General features: G+C 37.4%; 1 protein-coding gene across 3 annotated transcripts in view; it reads left to right on the top strand.

Moving 5' to 3' along the window:
* Positions 1-6687, top strand: part of ACER3 (alkaline ceramidase 3) — a 169488-nt gene extending 162801 nt beyond the window's left edge. For 2 of the 3 annotated variants that reach the window (XM_082749587.1, XM_082749589.1), the window contains 3 exons: positions 253-357; positions 5823-5868; positions 6388-6687. In XM_082749587.1, the coding sequence (XP_082605713.1) occupies positions 253-357; positions 5823-5868; positions 6388-6441 (205 nt within the window). In that variant the 3' untranslated portion in view covers positions 6442-6687. The remainder of the gene's footprint in view (positions 1-252; positions 358-5822; positions 5869-6387) is intronic. The other variant, XM_082749588.1, reaches the window with a different exon arrangement.
* The last annotated feature ends 10553 nt before the right edge of the window (positions 6688-17240 follow it).

Raw genomic sequence — 17240 nt, 5'->3', positions numbered from 1 at the left:
AGGGCAATAAACTATATACTACTGTCTGTGGGTTTTTTTGAACACATAATCATTTCTTCATGGAACTCTGGTAGAATCACTGTTCCTCAAAATATACTTTGGAAAACAATATGCAGACTATAGCAGATTTAAGAAAATTAAATAATTGCCATATGTGAGAATAAAATTTCAAAATGCTCAAAGGCTGTCAGCAATAGTTGCTAAATATTTAAAAAATAGTAATAATGGTGATTTTCTCCCCTCTTTACACAGGAACTTTCGAAAGAAGGTGCCACCTATCATAGGTGTTGCCACACAGTTTCATGCATGGTGGCATATTTTAACTGGCCTTGGTTCTTATCTTCACATCCTTTTCAGGTAGGAAATAGAGACTTTTTTTTTTTTTTAGCATAGTATTGAAGTGTTTTTTCCTTTACTCTTCAAATAGGATGGTGTAAATATAAAATGTCAGGGACAAAAATCAGGAACTTATATTCTAGCTTTGCCTCTGCACCTGGGTGACCTTAAACAAGTCCTTTCCCCTCTCTGAAGCTTCGTTAGTTTTCTCATCCTTTTTTTTTTTTTTTTAAGACTTTATTTATTTGTCAGAGAGAGAGAGAGACTGAGCAAGCGGGAGTGGCAGCAGAGAGAGAGGGAGAAGCAGGCAGGCTCCCTGCTGAGCAGAAGCCTGATATGGGACTCTTTCCCAGGAACCTGGAATCATGACCTGAGCCGAAGGCAGAGGCTTAACTGACTGAGCCACCCAGATGTCCCTAGTTTTCTCATCCTTATAGTGAGATGGTTGTACTTACTGACCTCTGACACATGATTTACATTTTAAGTAATCATTCATCTCCTTTTTAGAGCAAGTAGGATGTAAACATTTCCGTTTCTTATTTATCAACATATCTTTATTTATAGAGAATAAATTTAGAGGGAGAAAAGCAGCCAGAACCCATAAGTAGCAGACTGGGAAAACATGAGTGTTAGAAGTCCCCAGCTTAATTTGTCTCTTTCCCTGAAATAAGTTGGTTGCCACTTCTCTTCCCTTGCTCAAGAGTCTGTTGGAAGTCAATCATTTATAACAAAAATGAAATCAGAGTTCTCTCTGATCACACTATTCAAATAATGTCTCCATATCATTCTCCCCTTACCAGGCCTTATTTTTCTTCAAAGCATTTATAAACAGTTTATAAACAACATTGTTTATAAACAATATTAATATATTTATTGTTTGTCCCCACCAGCTAGACTTAAAGTTCCTTGAGGTAAGGGACTTTATCTTATTCACTGCTATTCTCAAATGCTTAGAACAATACCTATCAGATAGTAAGCACTCTGTATATATTGTTAAATGATTTAATGAATGAATGTGTACCTATCGATCTCTTTACAAGGGGGCCAGAAATGTTTAATCTCAAATTCTTCTCAAGAATTGAGAGAGCTAAAATATTTCTAGGAAGGGGAAAAAATTTTTCTTTGAACCAATATGAAAATGAAAATTTACTCAACTGAAATTTGTAAAATACTTCCTTAAAATAACATTGGCATCTCACCTCTCTGGGGATAACTTATTTAGGCAACCTGAATTATCTAAAATATAACTACCTGAGAATTACAGAAAAAAGACTTTTGGGCAGCTAAATAAGCATCATTGCATTCATACGGTGAAGAGCTCAAGGTTATTAATCATGGAAGAGCTCTTTAACTCTGACTGTAAGTATATTTATTTTACTTTATGCAACCCGTTATTACTATATTGATTATTTGGATTCTCAGCCCATAGCACTTTAGAAATAGCTAATTTAAAAGGGAAGGGATAGGAAATGTTTGAGGAAATTGAAAAATTATAGAAAAGGAGAAATAAGAATGAGGCTGACAGTTACAAACTTAGCACTTTAACACTGCCCAAGAAGTCCCAAGGCCATTACTGCAGTATAGTACAATACAGTAGTAAATTTCTATATAGATAAGAAGTGAAAGTATACTCATTATATGCTATTTTAAAAGGTTAGGGTTCAGGGCTCAGTGGGTTGGGCTAAAATCTCGGGGTCCTGTGATGGAGCCCCGCGTCGGGCTCTCCGCTCAGTGGGGAGCCTACTTCCCCCTTTTGCCTACTTGTGAACTCTCTCTCTGTCAAATAAATAAATGAAATCTTTTAAAAAAAAAAAAAAGGGTTAGCATTCCCACTTTCCCTTTCCCGTTTTCACCTTCCCCTTTCCATCTCCCTGTCACTTTCTCCTTCTCTTCTCCTGGTATGGAAACCCTTTTAGAGAAGCGGGATAATGGTGGGAAGAAGTGCTGTGCCGAGGTGGCAGCATTCAGTGTCTGAGGAATGAGGAAAGGAGGCCAGGGGTAGTAGCATGCTGAGCTCTAAGAAGATCTGGTGGGGGGGGGGGGGGAGTGGCTGCTGTGCCCTGCAAGGAAACAGTGATGAGGTGAAGGGATATGGCCGGGTGCGTGGAGGAGGTGGCTGGAGTTAGGAAATGAGTTACACTGAACTACTAAATTCATTGATTAAACAATAAGTAAATATATTGTGGATCATAAAAGCCTGATTTTTCCACTGTCTCAGAAGGGATTTACAAATATGGAAAGAGGGAAAGCTAGACAGAATCTTGAGAGGTTTAGATTGGAATTTAAATTATTAGGGACACCTGGGTGGCTCAGTCAGTTAAGTGTCTGGCTTCAACTCAGGTCATGATCTAAGGGTACTGGGATTGAGCCACACATCAGATTCCCTGCTGAGTGGGGCATCTGCTTGTCCCTCTCTCTTCACTCCTCCCCACTGCTTGCTCTTCTCGCAAATAAATAAATAAAAATCTTTTTAAAAAAGTATTATTATGAACTCATGAGTGTGTGACACAAACATAAATATATACACAGATATGGAAGAAGTTAAATGTGTGTGTGTTGTATGAATTAAAAATACATGTGTGTATGTATATGCTAATACATACATGTATTGCCTAGCTCTATGAAACCCTGTGAAGCCTGAAAGGCAAGCTTTGGCCTTATAAACCTGAGATAGTGTGAATATCAAAATTAAATAGCAAAGAGTTTCAAGTTAAAACCTATTGAATAAAATGAGACTCTATGAGTGCATACTAATATAAATAAATGAGAAGGGAAGTATTCCTTATAAAAGAATGCCAACTAACAAATGTAGAAGGAATAATGGACACAAATGATTACCATTTGGCAGCCATCTTAGGGATAGTTGATATGTATTATGTATCAGTGGATGCTCTGGCTGATAGGTGGGAATATGATGAGGAACACATATTGGTGTAATTTAGAATATCTCTCCATGAAAGACCAATACAGGGGGGAAATGGTGACTTTATAGTGAAAAAAACTGGCAGCAACCAACTTGACTGTGCATTTAAGGTTAAGACTGTCCATGACAGAGCATGTCATTATGGTATGTCTCCTGATAAAGTGCACTGAAATGAGCTCAGCATCATTTCTGTAGTATTTCTGCCGAAAATGCATGGCCTAGGTCTGGTTATGAGGAAATATTGATGGTTCTATGTTGAAGATCCTTCTACAGAATCAGAGTCTTATACTTTTTAAAACTATCAAGTTCATGAGACAAGGAAATACTGAAGAACTGCTCTAGTTAAAAAAAAACAAATTAAGATATGAAAACTAAATGCAATGCATGATTCTAGATAGCAAACTGGATTAGAAAGGAAAAAGAAATTACTGGGACAGTCAACAAAATTAGAATGAAGTTTTGAGTTGGGTGTTAGTATTGTATTAATTTCCTGAGCGGAAGGGTTGTATTATAATAATTTAGGACACTGTCCTTGTTATGTGGTAATACATATTAGAATATTTAGAAGCGGTGGGTATCATGTCATTCAAAGACTCCATAGGATATATATACACTTGGACACACGTGTGTGTGTGTTTGTGTGTGTGTGTGTGTGTGTGTGTGTGTAAACAAATGTGGTTAAATGATAACAATTTGGCAGCTAGGAGACGGGGTACAGAAATTCTTCATACCAATCTTAAAACTTTCCTGTAAATTTGAAACTATTTTTAAATTAAAAAAATAAAGGAGAGGAGAAGGCCAAGCCTCCAGATGATGATGGGGGGGAAGGGGTTGAAATATTGGATGTAAATAAGCAAACAGAAAACTGATCATCTAATTGGTAATCAAAATGCTTTCTAAAACAGTAGGATATCCATTTTTGTGAAAAAGACAGGGCTAAATATACATATTTGCTCATAAATACCTAATTATCTTTGTAAGGATTTATGTTAACTGGTAAGTACCAGCATTTATCTCTGTGCTGAAGGTACCAGGTAGGAGAAAGACCTTTTTCCTTTATACTCTTCCAAATCGTTACCAAATGATTATATTACATTCTTAGAAAATTTTTTAAGTAAAACGGTGAGATATTTTTTTATATCCATTAAGTGAGCTCTATAATATTTTAAAATTACCTTCTGTATTCCTTAGTTGCAGGGAAATGATACGATCACACATTACTTGTCAGTGTAAATTGATGTAACCCATTTGGAAAGAAATTTGATACTATATGTGTTTGTGAAAATAAAATATTTATATTTTATTATATTCCCAATTTATTCCTTGAAATTTATCCTAAAGAAATAACCCAGAAAAGTGAAAGTGTGTGTGTAAATTCAATTATGTTTATTACAGTGTTTCTTAATCAGCAAAGCAGCAATAATAATAGAAGAAAAAGAAATTACACAATAGTGTAGAATTATAAAATAAATTATAGTATATCTTTTATTCAGCTATTTAAAATTATATGAAAATTTTATAGCAACTTAGAAAGATATTTGGATTATTTGGCTTTTTAAGTGAAACAAACAGACTAAAATCATATGTAGGTAATTATTAACCCTGTGTAAAAACTAATTTGTATCAGGACAAGGGTTAAAGTAAATATGGGAAAAAATGAAGCATTTTGATTATATTTGGTGGCAGAGTTTTGACTTTTTTGTTTTGTTTTGTTTTGTTTTCTATTAATGTTAAAATGTTTTACTTTGATTTTTTTTTAAGGAGGCAGGGAAGATAGAATATGTTTTAGACATATTTCATCCTAAATAACTAAAATAAAAGAAGCTTGGATATTCAAGCTTCAGTTATGGAAATTTCGATTCTTTGGGTACCTCATCAAGTGAAGCATGCAAATAATATTTCAGAGGGATGATTTGAGAATTTAACAATATAACATATGTGTCCTTTCAGACTTAAGTACTGTACAAATCTTTGTTTCAAACAAAGAGTTAGTACTGGGGAGTAAAAATATCTGAGCTTGGAGCTTTACTCCATCACTTCATAACTGTGTAACAGTCTTGAGCCAAGTTATTTACTTGCCATGTATACTGATTTAGAATCCAGTCTCATCTTCATAGGTTACTTATTCTAAAGCTACTGTAAGGAAGACTTTCCTTACCTTCCTGATTATCTCATACCTGTATTGTAATCCTTATAGAGCTGATATAACCACTTCCAGAATATTCTAAGAATCCTCTACTTTAATCCTTGCTACCATATATCTTCAAAGATGAAACTGGCAGTTGTGACATGAACCATCGAGTGTGAGTGGAGTGCTCCCTACTAAACTACAAACATCCTGAGGTCACAGTCGAGGGTATTCATTTCTGTCTTCCTTAGCATCTTGCCAGTGTTCTGCATAGAGTAACTCCTCAAAAAATGGTTGCTAAATGAACAAAGAATCTACTAGGGTTGCTTTCTTTGTGTGTATACAGAGGCACTGTGCTTAAATTTCTCAGTAAGCCAGTTTGTATGAATTAAAAATTAATCTGAAGTGCTTTCCCTCTCTCCCCTTTTCTTTTAGTTTATATACAAGAACTCTTTACCTGAAATACAGGCCAAAAGTAAAGGTAAGTTCCCTTCCTAGGGGTGCATGTGTATGCATGTGTGCATGCATGTGTGGGTGTGTTGGGAGAGGCTTGGTGTTGGGAGGATGGGTCCCAGGTGGAAGAAGGGGGTGGCGTGGAAAGGTAGTAGACAGAGTACAAACTTTGGAACCAGATGCTTTTGAATCTTGACCAGGTCTTCCACGTACTGCTTTATGACTTTGGGCAAGTCTGTTCTTTTTAAGCCTCGGGTTTTTTCAACAATAAAATGGAGCTGTCAATAGCTACATTACAGAGTTGTTTTAAGAATCTGAGATGATTAAAATGCCCAGCTCCATGCCTGACAAAATAGAAGCTTAATCCATTTAAATAAATTAAATAAAAATAGTTTCTGAGATCTGGTGCAAGTCTGGAAAGACTATGCCGTATTCAGGCTACTAATACCAGGGTAGTTGTTAGCACATCTAGCTCCATAGGTTCTTTTTCAGGCATGATATGCGGTAGTTACCTTCTTTCATTTTGCCCTAACTTGTTTCCAAACAGTTTCTCTTCGGAATCTGGCCAGTGATCCTGTTTGAGCCTCTCAGGAAGCACTGATGAATTATTCCACCAAGAAAACAAAAAAGCACCTACCATAGACCTGGCCAAATGAATAAGGAAATCCTTAAAGATCTACACATTCAAATATATTATGACCATCAGAGTAAAGAGTGACTTTCTGAGTAATGCTGCCAGTCACGCAGAGAATAAGGAATGGGGCATGTTGGATGTTTAGCTTGTGTCTTTATCTCATTGTCCTTCTCCTCCTCACCCTCACTCTAAAATGTTTTTTGTTTTTTTGTTTTTTTTAAACAGACATGATGTGTGTGTATATACTCAAATGCTGGAAAAATAAGGCTTTTCTTAACAGGTTAACAGTTTGTGTGGATCATAGGAAATTGACCTTCCCTTTTTTGATAAGGGTTGCATGTGAATTATATTTGCTTAATATTTGATTAAATAATCAAAACAGCTAAGTATCGGAAAACCCCATATCCAGATGGCCAGCTGTGGAACCGGCACTTAGCAGTGTAAGCCTTGATTTCTATTCTTGTCATAGTAACCTCATGAATGATTTTCCAAGATGAAAAATAGTTCTGATAGTTCTTCACTGTCTGCCTTCGTGCTAGTCAGTATGTCATAAGCAAGCTCCGTCCTGCTGCTAGGTTCCATACTTGCCATAGGCCAGATTTGCAGTGGGCTCTGAGGAGTCTGTGCATGGCCACAGCCAATCAGAGTGCATGGGTCATCTTATAATATTTGCGAAGACCATGAGGACACTTGTAGCATGTTATACTTCCAGCCAGTTAAGGGTGGTTTCTCAGTTTTCTTTGATCTTCGCAGATCTTTAAGTTTCACTGGTATTATGGCTAGGCAGACATGACTGGTGGTCTGGCCTATTCCCCATATTCCATCCTCTCAGCCTAACTTATTTGAAGTTACCAGTGAATATTGTTATACTCTGACTTTAAATTATGCCATCTTTTCCAGTTTTCAGAGAGGCTATGGTTATGCCCAGGGGAATGTTTCAGGTTAACTAGAGCGGAAATGATCAGGATCCTTTTTACCTAAAGCTTATTGGAATATCTGCCCCTTCATTTTTTAAAGGAAATAGATATGAGTTGAGAACAGCTCTAACTTACTTGAACTTGTAACAGAACTCACCAAAATTAAAGTGCTAAGAAATGGCAGTGAAATATCATTGTAAGGCAGCTAGTTCTAATTTAGCTTTGAACATACAACAAATTGAATCACTTTTCATAAACATAACACCTATCCGGAGTAAAAACCTGATTTGGCCCCTTTGCTGATGTATCACCGTATCTGTAGCTCCATACCATTTGGTATTTTTGCAACTTTTTCCTGCTCATGCATTATAAAATCCAGATTGTTTTTACCATATGGTGACATTGACTCAGATTAAATCCTGAAGCTACAACTTCAAAAGGAGAATCTTTTTTTCTTTTTATACAATGGTATAAAATACTGCTATCATTTCTCCAGTATGTAATAAGTCTCCTTGGTACAAATTTAAAACCTATACAAATTTTGTTTTTCTTTACCTATTAGCCTTAGTTTTAGTCAGAATACTATTTTCCTTACCTTAGTGTGCCAGCATGCCATCAGGCAGATAAGTCTGCCTACTTTTATGATCTTCCAGCAAGAAAAACACTTGCCAAAATAAATCTAAAGAACTTTGGTTGTGCCTTAAGAAAATCTAAATCTAAGTTGTTCCAACACACAGCCCGTAAGACTGTTCTTTTGCCACAAGATTCTGACTTCTGGCTACATGTCATGTGCCATCTTACATTTTTTAAGTAAGTTCATTTGTTTCATACCATTGTCTTTTTGTACTTTTCTTTCAAGATAAACTTCTGTGTAAAGAATTTATATATGGCAACAAAGACACAGCCTTCTTGACAGTGCAGCTAGGTGTGTGCCACCGAGTTTCTGTGTATCACAGTCAGATGAGGTATGGAGAGCTGCCCCCACTGGGGTCCTTTCCAGCAGCTTGCTGAATGGGCAGTTCAGCTGCCACCCCCCTGGAGTTGCTTGAGGAAGGTTGTTTAACACCTCCGTGGAGAAGCATGGGCACCACTGGATGACTTGTAATGCTGTGGCCGGTTCTTCAGAGACCCTTGTTTCTGCTGTAAAAACAGCAATGTGAAAGCAGAAACGATCTTAGAAGTGTTGAAAGGAAAGCAGAGACTGAATCCAGACTCTTAACTCTCCAAGTTAGTCTGTGCCTCTTATGTGGCTCTCCTTTTAGCGGCCTAAGTATTTGCACACTCCAGACTTTGTTTCTGTGCCATAGTGAGTATTATGGAAATACTGCTGACCTTCAGGATATCACTAAATCGAATTTATTACAATGGTTTTATTTTTCCCTTCTAGGATTATGGGTGGGCATTATAGGGTTTGATTACTACCCCCTTCCCTTTATTTTCTTGGCAGACTTCCTGAACTAGAGTATACAAAAAACCTTTTTTCTGCTGAGCAAACAATTGTTTGTTTACATATCATCTGATATGGAAGGTATTCCTCTGAGAGCCCTATACCAAAATACCTTTCAGAAAATACTGATACCTTAAGAGGATATGAAAGAAGCAGTTTGCTTGCACATCTTAATATCCTGCCATTTTCACAGAAAATTGAAAACAACTTGCCTTTTTTTTTTTTTTTTTTTTTAAAGAAAAACTATATGAAAGGTGGTTGTACTAATCTGGTTAGTCACTCTACCCACCCCTTCCCACCTTGGTGCTTTCACGAAATGTTGCCAACACCTGAAGTAATCTCTTTTATCCTCTTTTATCCATAAATTGATGATTGGTGAGAAGTTGATGAGAAACATTCATTTTTTAATAATTTAAAATGAGAACCCCAAATACTGGTACTTGGTGTAGTAGAATTAGATAAAATAACGTGGTTTACCCTAAATGCACAATTTCCAGGACTGTTAAAATAGGCTTTCCTTACACTAAGAAAGTTTTTCTTATACTAAGGAGAAGGAGGTAGGGGTCAAGAAAAGAAAAACTTTAAGTATACAACACATGAAAATCTTTAAATACCTGAAAAAACTAAGTTCTATTAAAGATTTTATTTTGGGGGCACCTGGGTGGCTCAGTTGGTTAAAGCATCTGCCTTCTGCTCGGGCCATGATCCCAGGGTCCCGGGATCAAGTCCCTCATCAGGCTCCCTGCTCAGTGGGAAACCTGCTTCTCCCTTTCCCTCTGCTGCTCCCCCTGCTTCTGCTTCTGTTCTCTCTCTCCCTTTGTCAAATAAATAAATAAAATCTTTTTTTTAAAGATTTAAAAGTCTTTTAAAAAAAGATTTTATTTTTAAGTAGTCTCTATACCCAATGTGAGACTCAGACTTACAACCTCAAGATCAAGGGTCACATATTCTACTAATTGAGCCAGCCATGTGCCCCAAAACTATGTTGTTGTTTTAATGCCAACTCCTTCAGAATTTAGCCAGTGCCCCTTAAAGTATAATGACTTAGCTTAAGGTTTTCTTATGAGTTTTCTGGGTTCCGTATTACTTTGCTCTTGAAAAAAATTTTTGCTAAGTTGAACAGTTTTAGCTCTCAATTCCACATTTACATGACAGAAGGAATTATTTTAACCCTGTGGTTTATGATGCATTACTAGATAAGTATTTATATTAAACTGATGTTTGAAAGAGAGTCAGTTACAATTGGAATTTGCAAGTATGTGGCAATTTATAGATCTACCTGTGTCTTACATTTTGCATCTTATCAGTGCCATAATATAGTTTGATGACTTTGTCTTATTTTTTAATGTCTAAAATTACAGCTTATTAACTAAATATTCAGAAGTAATGAGTAAAATTTGGCTAAAAGTTAAACCCCTTTGTAGAGGGGGCTATAAAGTGGAAAAAAAGTCACAACCCATCTGAATGAGTTAAAAAATGCTGTTTTTTAAACTGTTGGACTTCCTTTAAGAATAAGGAAACTTTTAAATGTCTAATTGTAGTTGCTAAATAAGAAGTTGGCAGTTTGCTGAGGTTTATGTGAGCATGTTGCTTGACTTAACATTTTCTCCTGTTGGGGAGGAAAAAGCCTCTCCTCTACACTCTTAAATCCAGTAGTTAGGGGCCATGAATTAAACTGATTAGCAAGAGAAAATGTAGATTTTATTCACATCTGTACTCAAAAGTGTGACTCAATGAGGCAGAATTCAGGACTCATTTGCCATCTTAATAAGGGGAAGGGAGAAAGGGCACTTAGGGGAAAACAAATGTCTTTCAGAAAAGATAAATGGGGTCTTAGGAGAAAGAAGGGAGATATGACAGTTTTGTGACAATGTCTGCTTAGTTGTGGTACCAGAAGTCCCAGGGAGATTTGTAACAGTTGAGCTCTTGGGAGAGGTTCTCCTTTTAGGCAGATAAGGAGAGTTCAGAAAAGCCTCTTCCTGCATCTGTTGACTCTCAGGTGCGCTTAGCTCAAAATAATTGTTATGCCACAGTGGTGTGTTCTGGACCCCTTTATTTCCCCGTTTAAAATTTCCCAAGGTGTATCAAGGAGCAGAAGCTGAGATAGTGGCTATGGAGAAAGGATTCAGGTTAGAAGCTGGGAGGTAAGAGAGATGCAAAGGGAAAGAAGGCTTAGATTTATGGAGAAAGAAAAGGAAAAAAACTAGTAGTTGGAGCAGATTATAAACTCAGTTTCTTGAGTTCAGAAAGCAGTCAGTCCAAATGATTTCTAGATGAAATGGCAAAGTCACGATGGCAGTGGCAATGTCACAGTCATGGGTATTTCCTGGAGCTCAGAGGACCATGTTCTGGTGAACTTCCTGAGTGGCCTAGACTGTTGGGATAAAGCCTTTCAGGATCCCTTCAGCTTGCAGGGCTTTAGGAAACAGGCAGTTCTAGTTCTTAGTGGTGCCAAGTCAGGAGGGTAGAAAAAAGTTGGAAAGGTTACTGACAAAATGCACAAGGTAGCAGGATTCGGCTTTCAGAGAGGTGAAAAGCTCAAAGACAATGAACAGGACTAGAATCTGATAATCCACAATGGTGGGCTATAGTTTTCCATTGAAACACAATTTCTCTGAAATCACCCCCACTTTTATCAAAGATAATTAAGGTATGACTATTTTTGTTTACAAAACAAATCGTCTCATTAAACTTGGCCTGATTGTTTATGTAAATGTAGCAAGGATAGTAATTGACAACATAGGCCTTCTTAAGTTTGTTTTGCTGGAACTTTTATTAGGATACTCAGATTGGACTTTTAAAAGGCTCAAGGCTAGCAGAATTTGCCATCAGACTTCACTTGCAGTACCCACAGATTCGGATGAATTCCTTCTCAAGGTCCCCAACCCTCCTGGGCCTGCCAGAAGGTAGCTTTCCTCACTCACCTATAATAAGGCTGGGAATTCTGTAAGCCAGGTGCCAGGTGGGTTTTCCAGGAAGGTTCCTTAAAGTCTACCTTTCTTTCTTAAGCCTGGTCATCTCTGATGCTATGCATACCGTTCTCATACATGACACTCCAGTCAAAGCCTAATATAACCAGTGTTTATATATATAACCTAATACAACCAGTGTTTCTAATTGTGTCCTGTTATAAGAAGAACAAATTCTTGCTGAACTTACTCAAATAACTATATTGCCATGGAAATAACATTCAGGAGGGTTTCCAAATTTTGGATGGATCAGGGAGGGAGAAAAGATAAATATTTTGTTTTTGTTTACAAAGGCATAACCTACTAAATTGCTGTAAGTATAGATAGCTTAAGAGAAAGAGGGTTCTTAAACCCAGAAAATGAAACATTAAAGAACCAGCAATATTCTGAGCAAAGGTCATAAAAGAAATCATAATCATTCTTTATCAATCTACTCAGTGCCATGTGATAAATTTGGGTTTTTCTTGATTGGGGGTTCTATGAACCTATGAACTTTTCTGTTTGTTCTAGAAATCATTAGTCCAGGGTATGATCTTAAAATTACCTAAACAATGATATCAGAAACCTGTACCCCAGAGTACATGCTCTAATCTTACTGTGGATCCCTGAGACAATCCTTTTTTGTTGAAGATTAAACTTGCAGCTGATTACAAGAATTTTCAGGAAAACATCAGAGTAAGATAATACATATGAGCGACAAAAGGCTTTAAATGGCCATGGTTAAAGATTTGATGAGAGTTCTCTATAATGTAGTTGACAAGGAAATGTAGTTGTCTCTGTGATATTTAACATTTTAAGATAACTGGAGTCATCATTGATCACATTCTACCAGGACATGGATAGCTATGACATTACAAATTTCCAATAATTCAAGAAACTGTGTCCTTTTAACAGGGGATTTTACCTCTAGTTTTGTATCCATATACTATTGACCTCATTTCTTTAAAAAAAAAAAAAAAAAAAAAAGATTGTAAATAAACACTTTCAGTCTTAGTCAGTTTGCCCACATGAATAAGGTATTCCCCCTTCTTTCTCTCCCCTCCGCCCTCTGTCCCCTGTGCTTTTCTGCAGACCCTTTACAACTTTGTGCCCATGTGGGATTTCGTCCTTTCCTCATCCTCATTCTGGAACAACCTTTAAGCAACCTCTGTGCAACTACTTGAGGACAAAATTGTTGTTCTTATTTCCTTAACAAAAACACATCTTTTATTTCTTTCAGGCCTTTGAGATTGCATCCCATCTTTATTGTTTCTAGTATTTTAGACTTACGTGGGTTGATTGGCATTCTTAGCCATTAGTAACCTAAATTTCTAAGTGAAAATGAGGAAGTCATCAATTGTGAACTGTCACATATCAGCATTTTGTAAATTAGCACGTTTATGAATGTACCACTTCAATTTCCAGAGTTGTATGTTTCTTCATAGTACAGTTTCTTAATGTGGTAAAAGAACATGTTTATTAACAGACCCAAATATCTTTAGTCAAAATAATCTTTAAGTCAGATAACAGGTCCAAATATTTTTAATCAAAAATAAGTCAAAAGTACATAAGCTTGGGCTTAGTAATTGTTTCACTATTCTATTTTATTTGAAAATGACGTAAACACAGATACAAATAACTGCTTCATCTGAAATTCAAACTGAAGGTAAAACCCTGACTTGCGACCGTAAACTGTGATATTGGATAATGAAATCGTGACATCATTGAGAGAAAAGTGGAAAATGTGTAAGAGCAAGTTTCAACAAGCTGCAGTTCTTTCCCTGATAGGCAATTAGAGCAGCTAAGGAGAAGACCGAGCACTAAAGAATGTAAGCAGTATTGGTAGCTACAGCATTTCTGCTGAAACAGACATACACTTGGCCATTTACAATAAGCAGTACCAACCCCCATTTTAATTCACTTTCAGTAGCCAGTATTATTTCACAAGACCTGCATTTATTATTAAATCCAGCAAATTAACTACCTTTTTGGATTGGCAGCTCGTGTAGAAAATGACCACAAGAGTATTTCCTCCTAGAAGACCCTAAAAACAAAAACTTTATCACAGGTGACCTAAAATAGTCCCACTCTGTTTAACTCAGCAGCTTTCAGTGTTATAGCACCAACCACAGGTCACGCTTCGCTCAACTCTTTTTCAGCCCTTCTTAACAAGACCTGCTTTGTTGCTTTAAAGACTACAACACTGATACTTGAACTAGATTTAGTCACTGGTAATTTATTCACAAAATTGTCATTAAAGAAACTTTATTTGAAACTTCTGGCAGTGTCTTTGCAGAACATCACTTGTACATTGAGTTGGAGAAGTAAGTTTGCAGAAGAGCACATTTCTTAGGGAAATCTTTAAGCACATAAATGTAGTTCACTACAGATACACATTTTGAGATCATCTGCACCTTAAAGAAAATGATAAAAATGTTTTATGATATCGTATGGCTCTAGACCAGGGGTTGGCAAACTACAGCCCACAGACCAATCCAGTCTGCAGTTGTATGGCCTACAAGGTAAGAACGATTTTTGCATTTTAAAAGTGTTGTTTAAACATACAAAAAGAAGACTATGCAGCAGAGATGTATGTGGCATATGATGGCATATGTGGCATGTGATGCTCAAATATTCACTACCTGGTTGTAAGAGTTTGCCTCCTCTTCTCTGGGCCTCCAATAAATGAACTCCGTAATGCAAGTACAGTGTAGTACTTCCCACTGCACTCGTCCGCAGGATGATTCCAGTGTATATTCATCAGAATGAAAATATTTTATACATTTAAGACCTCTCTCACTTTGTTGAATGTAATAGGATTTGTGTTTAAGTATTTCCACTATAAAATTATTTCTTCATACCAGTTTTACTGGATCATTAACGGCCTGCTCTAAGTGCCTAAACCTTTGAGTAAAATTACATGATTTTGTTTTCATTGTGAAGGGAATTACATTCCATACTGTAAAATCCAAAGATGCTAGTTAGCATTCAGTTTTTAAGTTGACTTCCGAAAAGTTGAGATCTTCTGACCATCTTTCCTCATGCCATGTAAAATGTGTCATGTGGCAGTTGTCAAGGAATTAATAAGCTATCACAGTCATGGGTTTTTGTTTTTTTAACTTAGTCCTTTTCTTAGTCCTTTTTTTAAACGAAGTGCTTTTCACAATTAGTCCTGGTTTCCTTTTGGCTTTTCTTTTTAGAGCTAAATTATTTAATACTAATTAATTAGTGAGTCTGTTTTAATAACTAGGTATTATCAATTTCTGTTTAATGTTCTGATCAGACATTGTCTACTGTCCAGCATTCCACACATTTAATATTTCTGAGTCGTTAATGTGACCAACAGATAAACTGTTCAAGCTAATATAAAGGTTCCTAGTTTCATTTCGGTGCAGATGTCTGTTCTACTAGCAATTATTTAATAAACATAGGTTGTACTGAATTTTCGCAAGGAACTAACCATTTTCAGGTGATCTCAGATCTGCTTATTCACTTTTTCCATTTGATTTGCCAATGCCACAATCATTTTTCTAGAAGATAGTAGAATTATGTATTTTTATCTAATCTGCTATAATCTAGGCTATATTTCGTTACTTCTCCAGGTGAAAGTATTAAAAATGATAACTGTTTTGAAATAAGACTTCTGGTAATGTTTTACCCTGGTTTATATTAATACATTTATATAAAGATAGGTCAGCCAGGACGCCTGGGTGGCTGTTGGTTAGGCGGCTGCCTTCAGCTCAGGTCATGATCCCAGCGTCCTGGGATTGAGTCCTGCATCAGGCTCCTTGCTCGGCAGGAAGCCTGCTTCTCCCTCTGCCTCTGCTGCCACTCTGGCTGCCTGTGTTCATTCTCTCTCTCTCTGGCAAATAAATAAAATCTTAAAAAAAAAAAAAAAGATAGGTCAGCCATGTTTAGTTGCACAGTCTGTGCACTTTACAAGTCACCCACTTGAGGGAGAGGGTTAGTGGAGGCTGAAAGCTAACCTGTGCTCAGCTTGGCAAGGTATGTGCCTTGGTAGGGTTGCATCTTGGGACACCTTTTTCCAGTTTCTAGGTGAAAGGGTCTGTCAAGGCCAGCAGCAATCCTATGGGAGGGCTCTTCTTTCTACTGCAAGCCTGGGTAATTTGCAAAGCAAAAGCTAGTTAAACATTTCTAATCTATAAATACACAGCATTCTCAACTTTAGGAGCTCCAGAGTAAACACATGAACCTTACAGCTTCACACAACAAAGGGGAACAGATCAAAACTAGAAAAATCATAATGCATAAGCCATTGTATGTCTGTAGTTTTTATCTTTGTCAATGGCCAAAGGGCCATCTGCAAGATGTAAAACATAGCTAGGACTTCCCACTTCTCACTCAGTAATCCAAACCATGGCTTTTCAAATATTAGTTTTCCTAGCCAAACCCGCTGGAATGGGAAGTTTGAATCACTGCTGACCATGTGGTAGATAGGTCAACTAGTTTCTCCTTTGTGTGTCAGGAAGGGTATATGGGTTGGGATTGCTTTAATTCTACCTCAGAGTAATTCATGCCTTTCTCAAGCCACCCTGTCACACACACACACACACACACACACACACTCTCTCTCTCTCTCTCCCCCCAAACACAGGCATCCACCATTTGAGTGAATTTCTGTGAAACTGATGAGGCTTAAATCTAGCATGCTGGGACTGGGTTTTTTCTCCCACCACCCCCCAGGTTTCTTTCTTTTTTCTTGCTTTAGCCCTGGACTGGAATACAGGTCTCCCTAGGTGATAGAGAAAGCAGGACCTGTCTCACGTGGTAAGCTGGCCTTGTCTCAGAATAGGTCTTATTCTCAAATGTGGAGAAAGTATAAAAACAGAAAGGATTCATTTCTCGAGCTTTGCTATGTGGGAACCATATGGCCCTATGCTATCCACTTAGCAAACTTTGGAATGCTGTGTCCATGTTAGATGCTAGGAGCACATGGAGAACAAGACTTCATGCCCTAACCACTTACACTCTAGTGCCCAAAAGTAACTACCAGGAACATTGGAGTGAGTATCATGGAGGGGGGAAACAGAGAGCTTTGGGAGTGTGCACAAGAGAACTAGAGCAGGTGACACTTCTCTGAGGAGGAATGTTAACTGTAGAGTGAGAGGAGTTAGGAAAAGAAAGGCCGGTAATAGCAGAGAGAGTAAGAAGTGAGTGTCTGGAGAGATGACAGATATTAAGTCATGCAGGGCTTTCTTCTCTTTCTTTTTTAAAAGATTTTATTTATTTGAGAGAGAGCGCACGCACGAGAGAGAGAGAGAGTATAAGCAGGGGGAGTGGTAGAGGGGAAAGCAGGCTTCACACCAAGGAGGAAGCCTGATGTGGGACTCAATCCCAGGACCCTGGGATCAGGACCTGAGCCAACGGCAGACACTTAACAACTGAGCCACCTAGGTGCCCCTGTGCAGGGTTTTCAAAGCCACATTGAGAACC

Source organism: Mustela nivalis, assembly GCF_964662115.1.
Source record: "Mustela nivalis genome assembly, chromosome: 9".
Taxonomy (NCBI): Eukaryota; Metazoa; Chordata; class Mammalia; order Carnivora; family Mustelidae; genus Mustela; species Mustela nivalis.
Note: the sequence above shows the minus strand (reverse complement) of the source record. Positions and strands in the feature narration are given on the sequence as shown.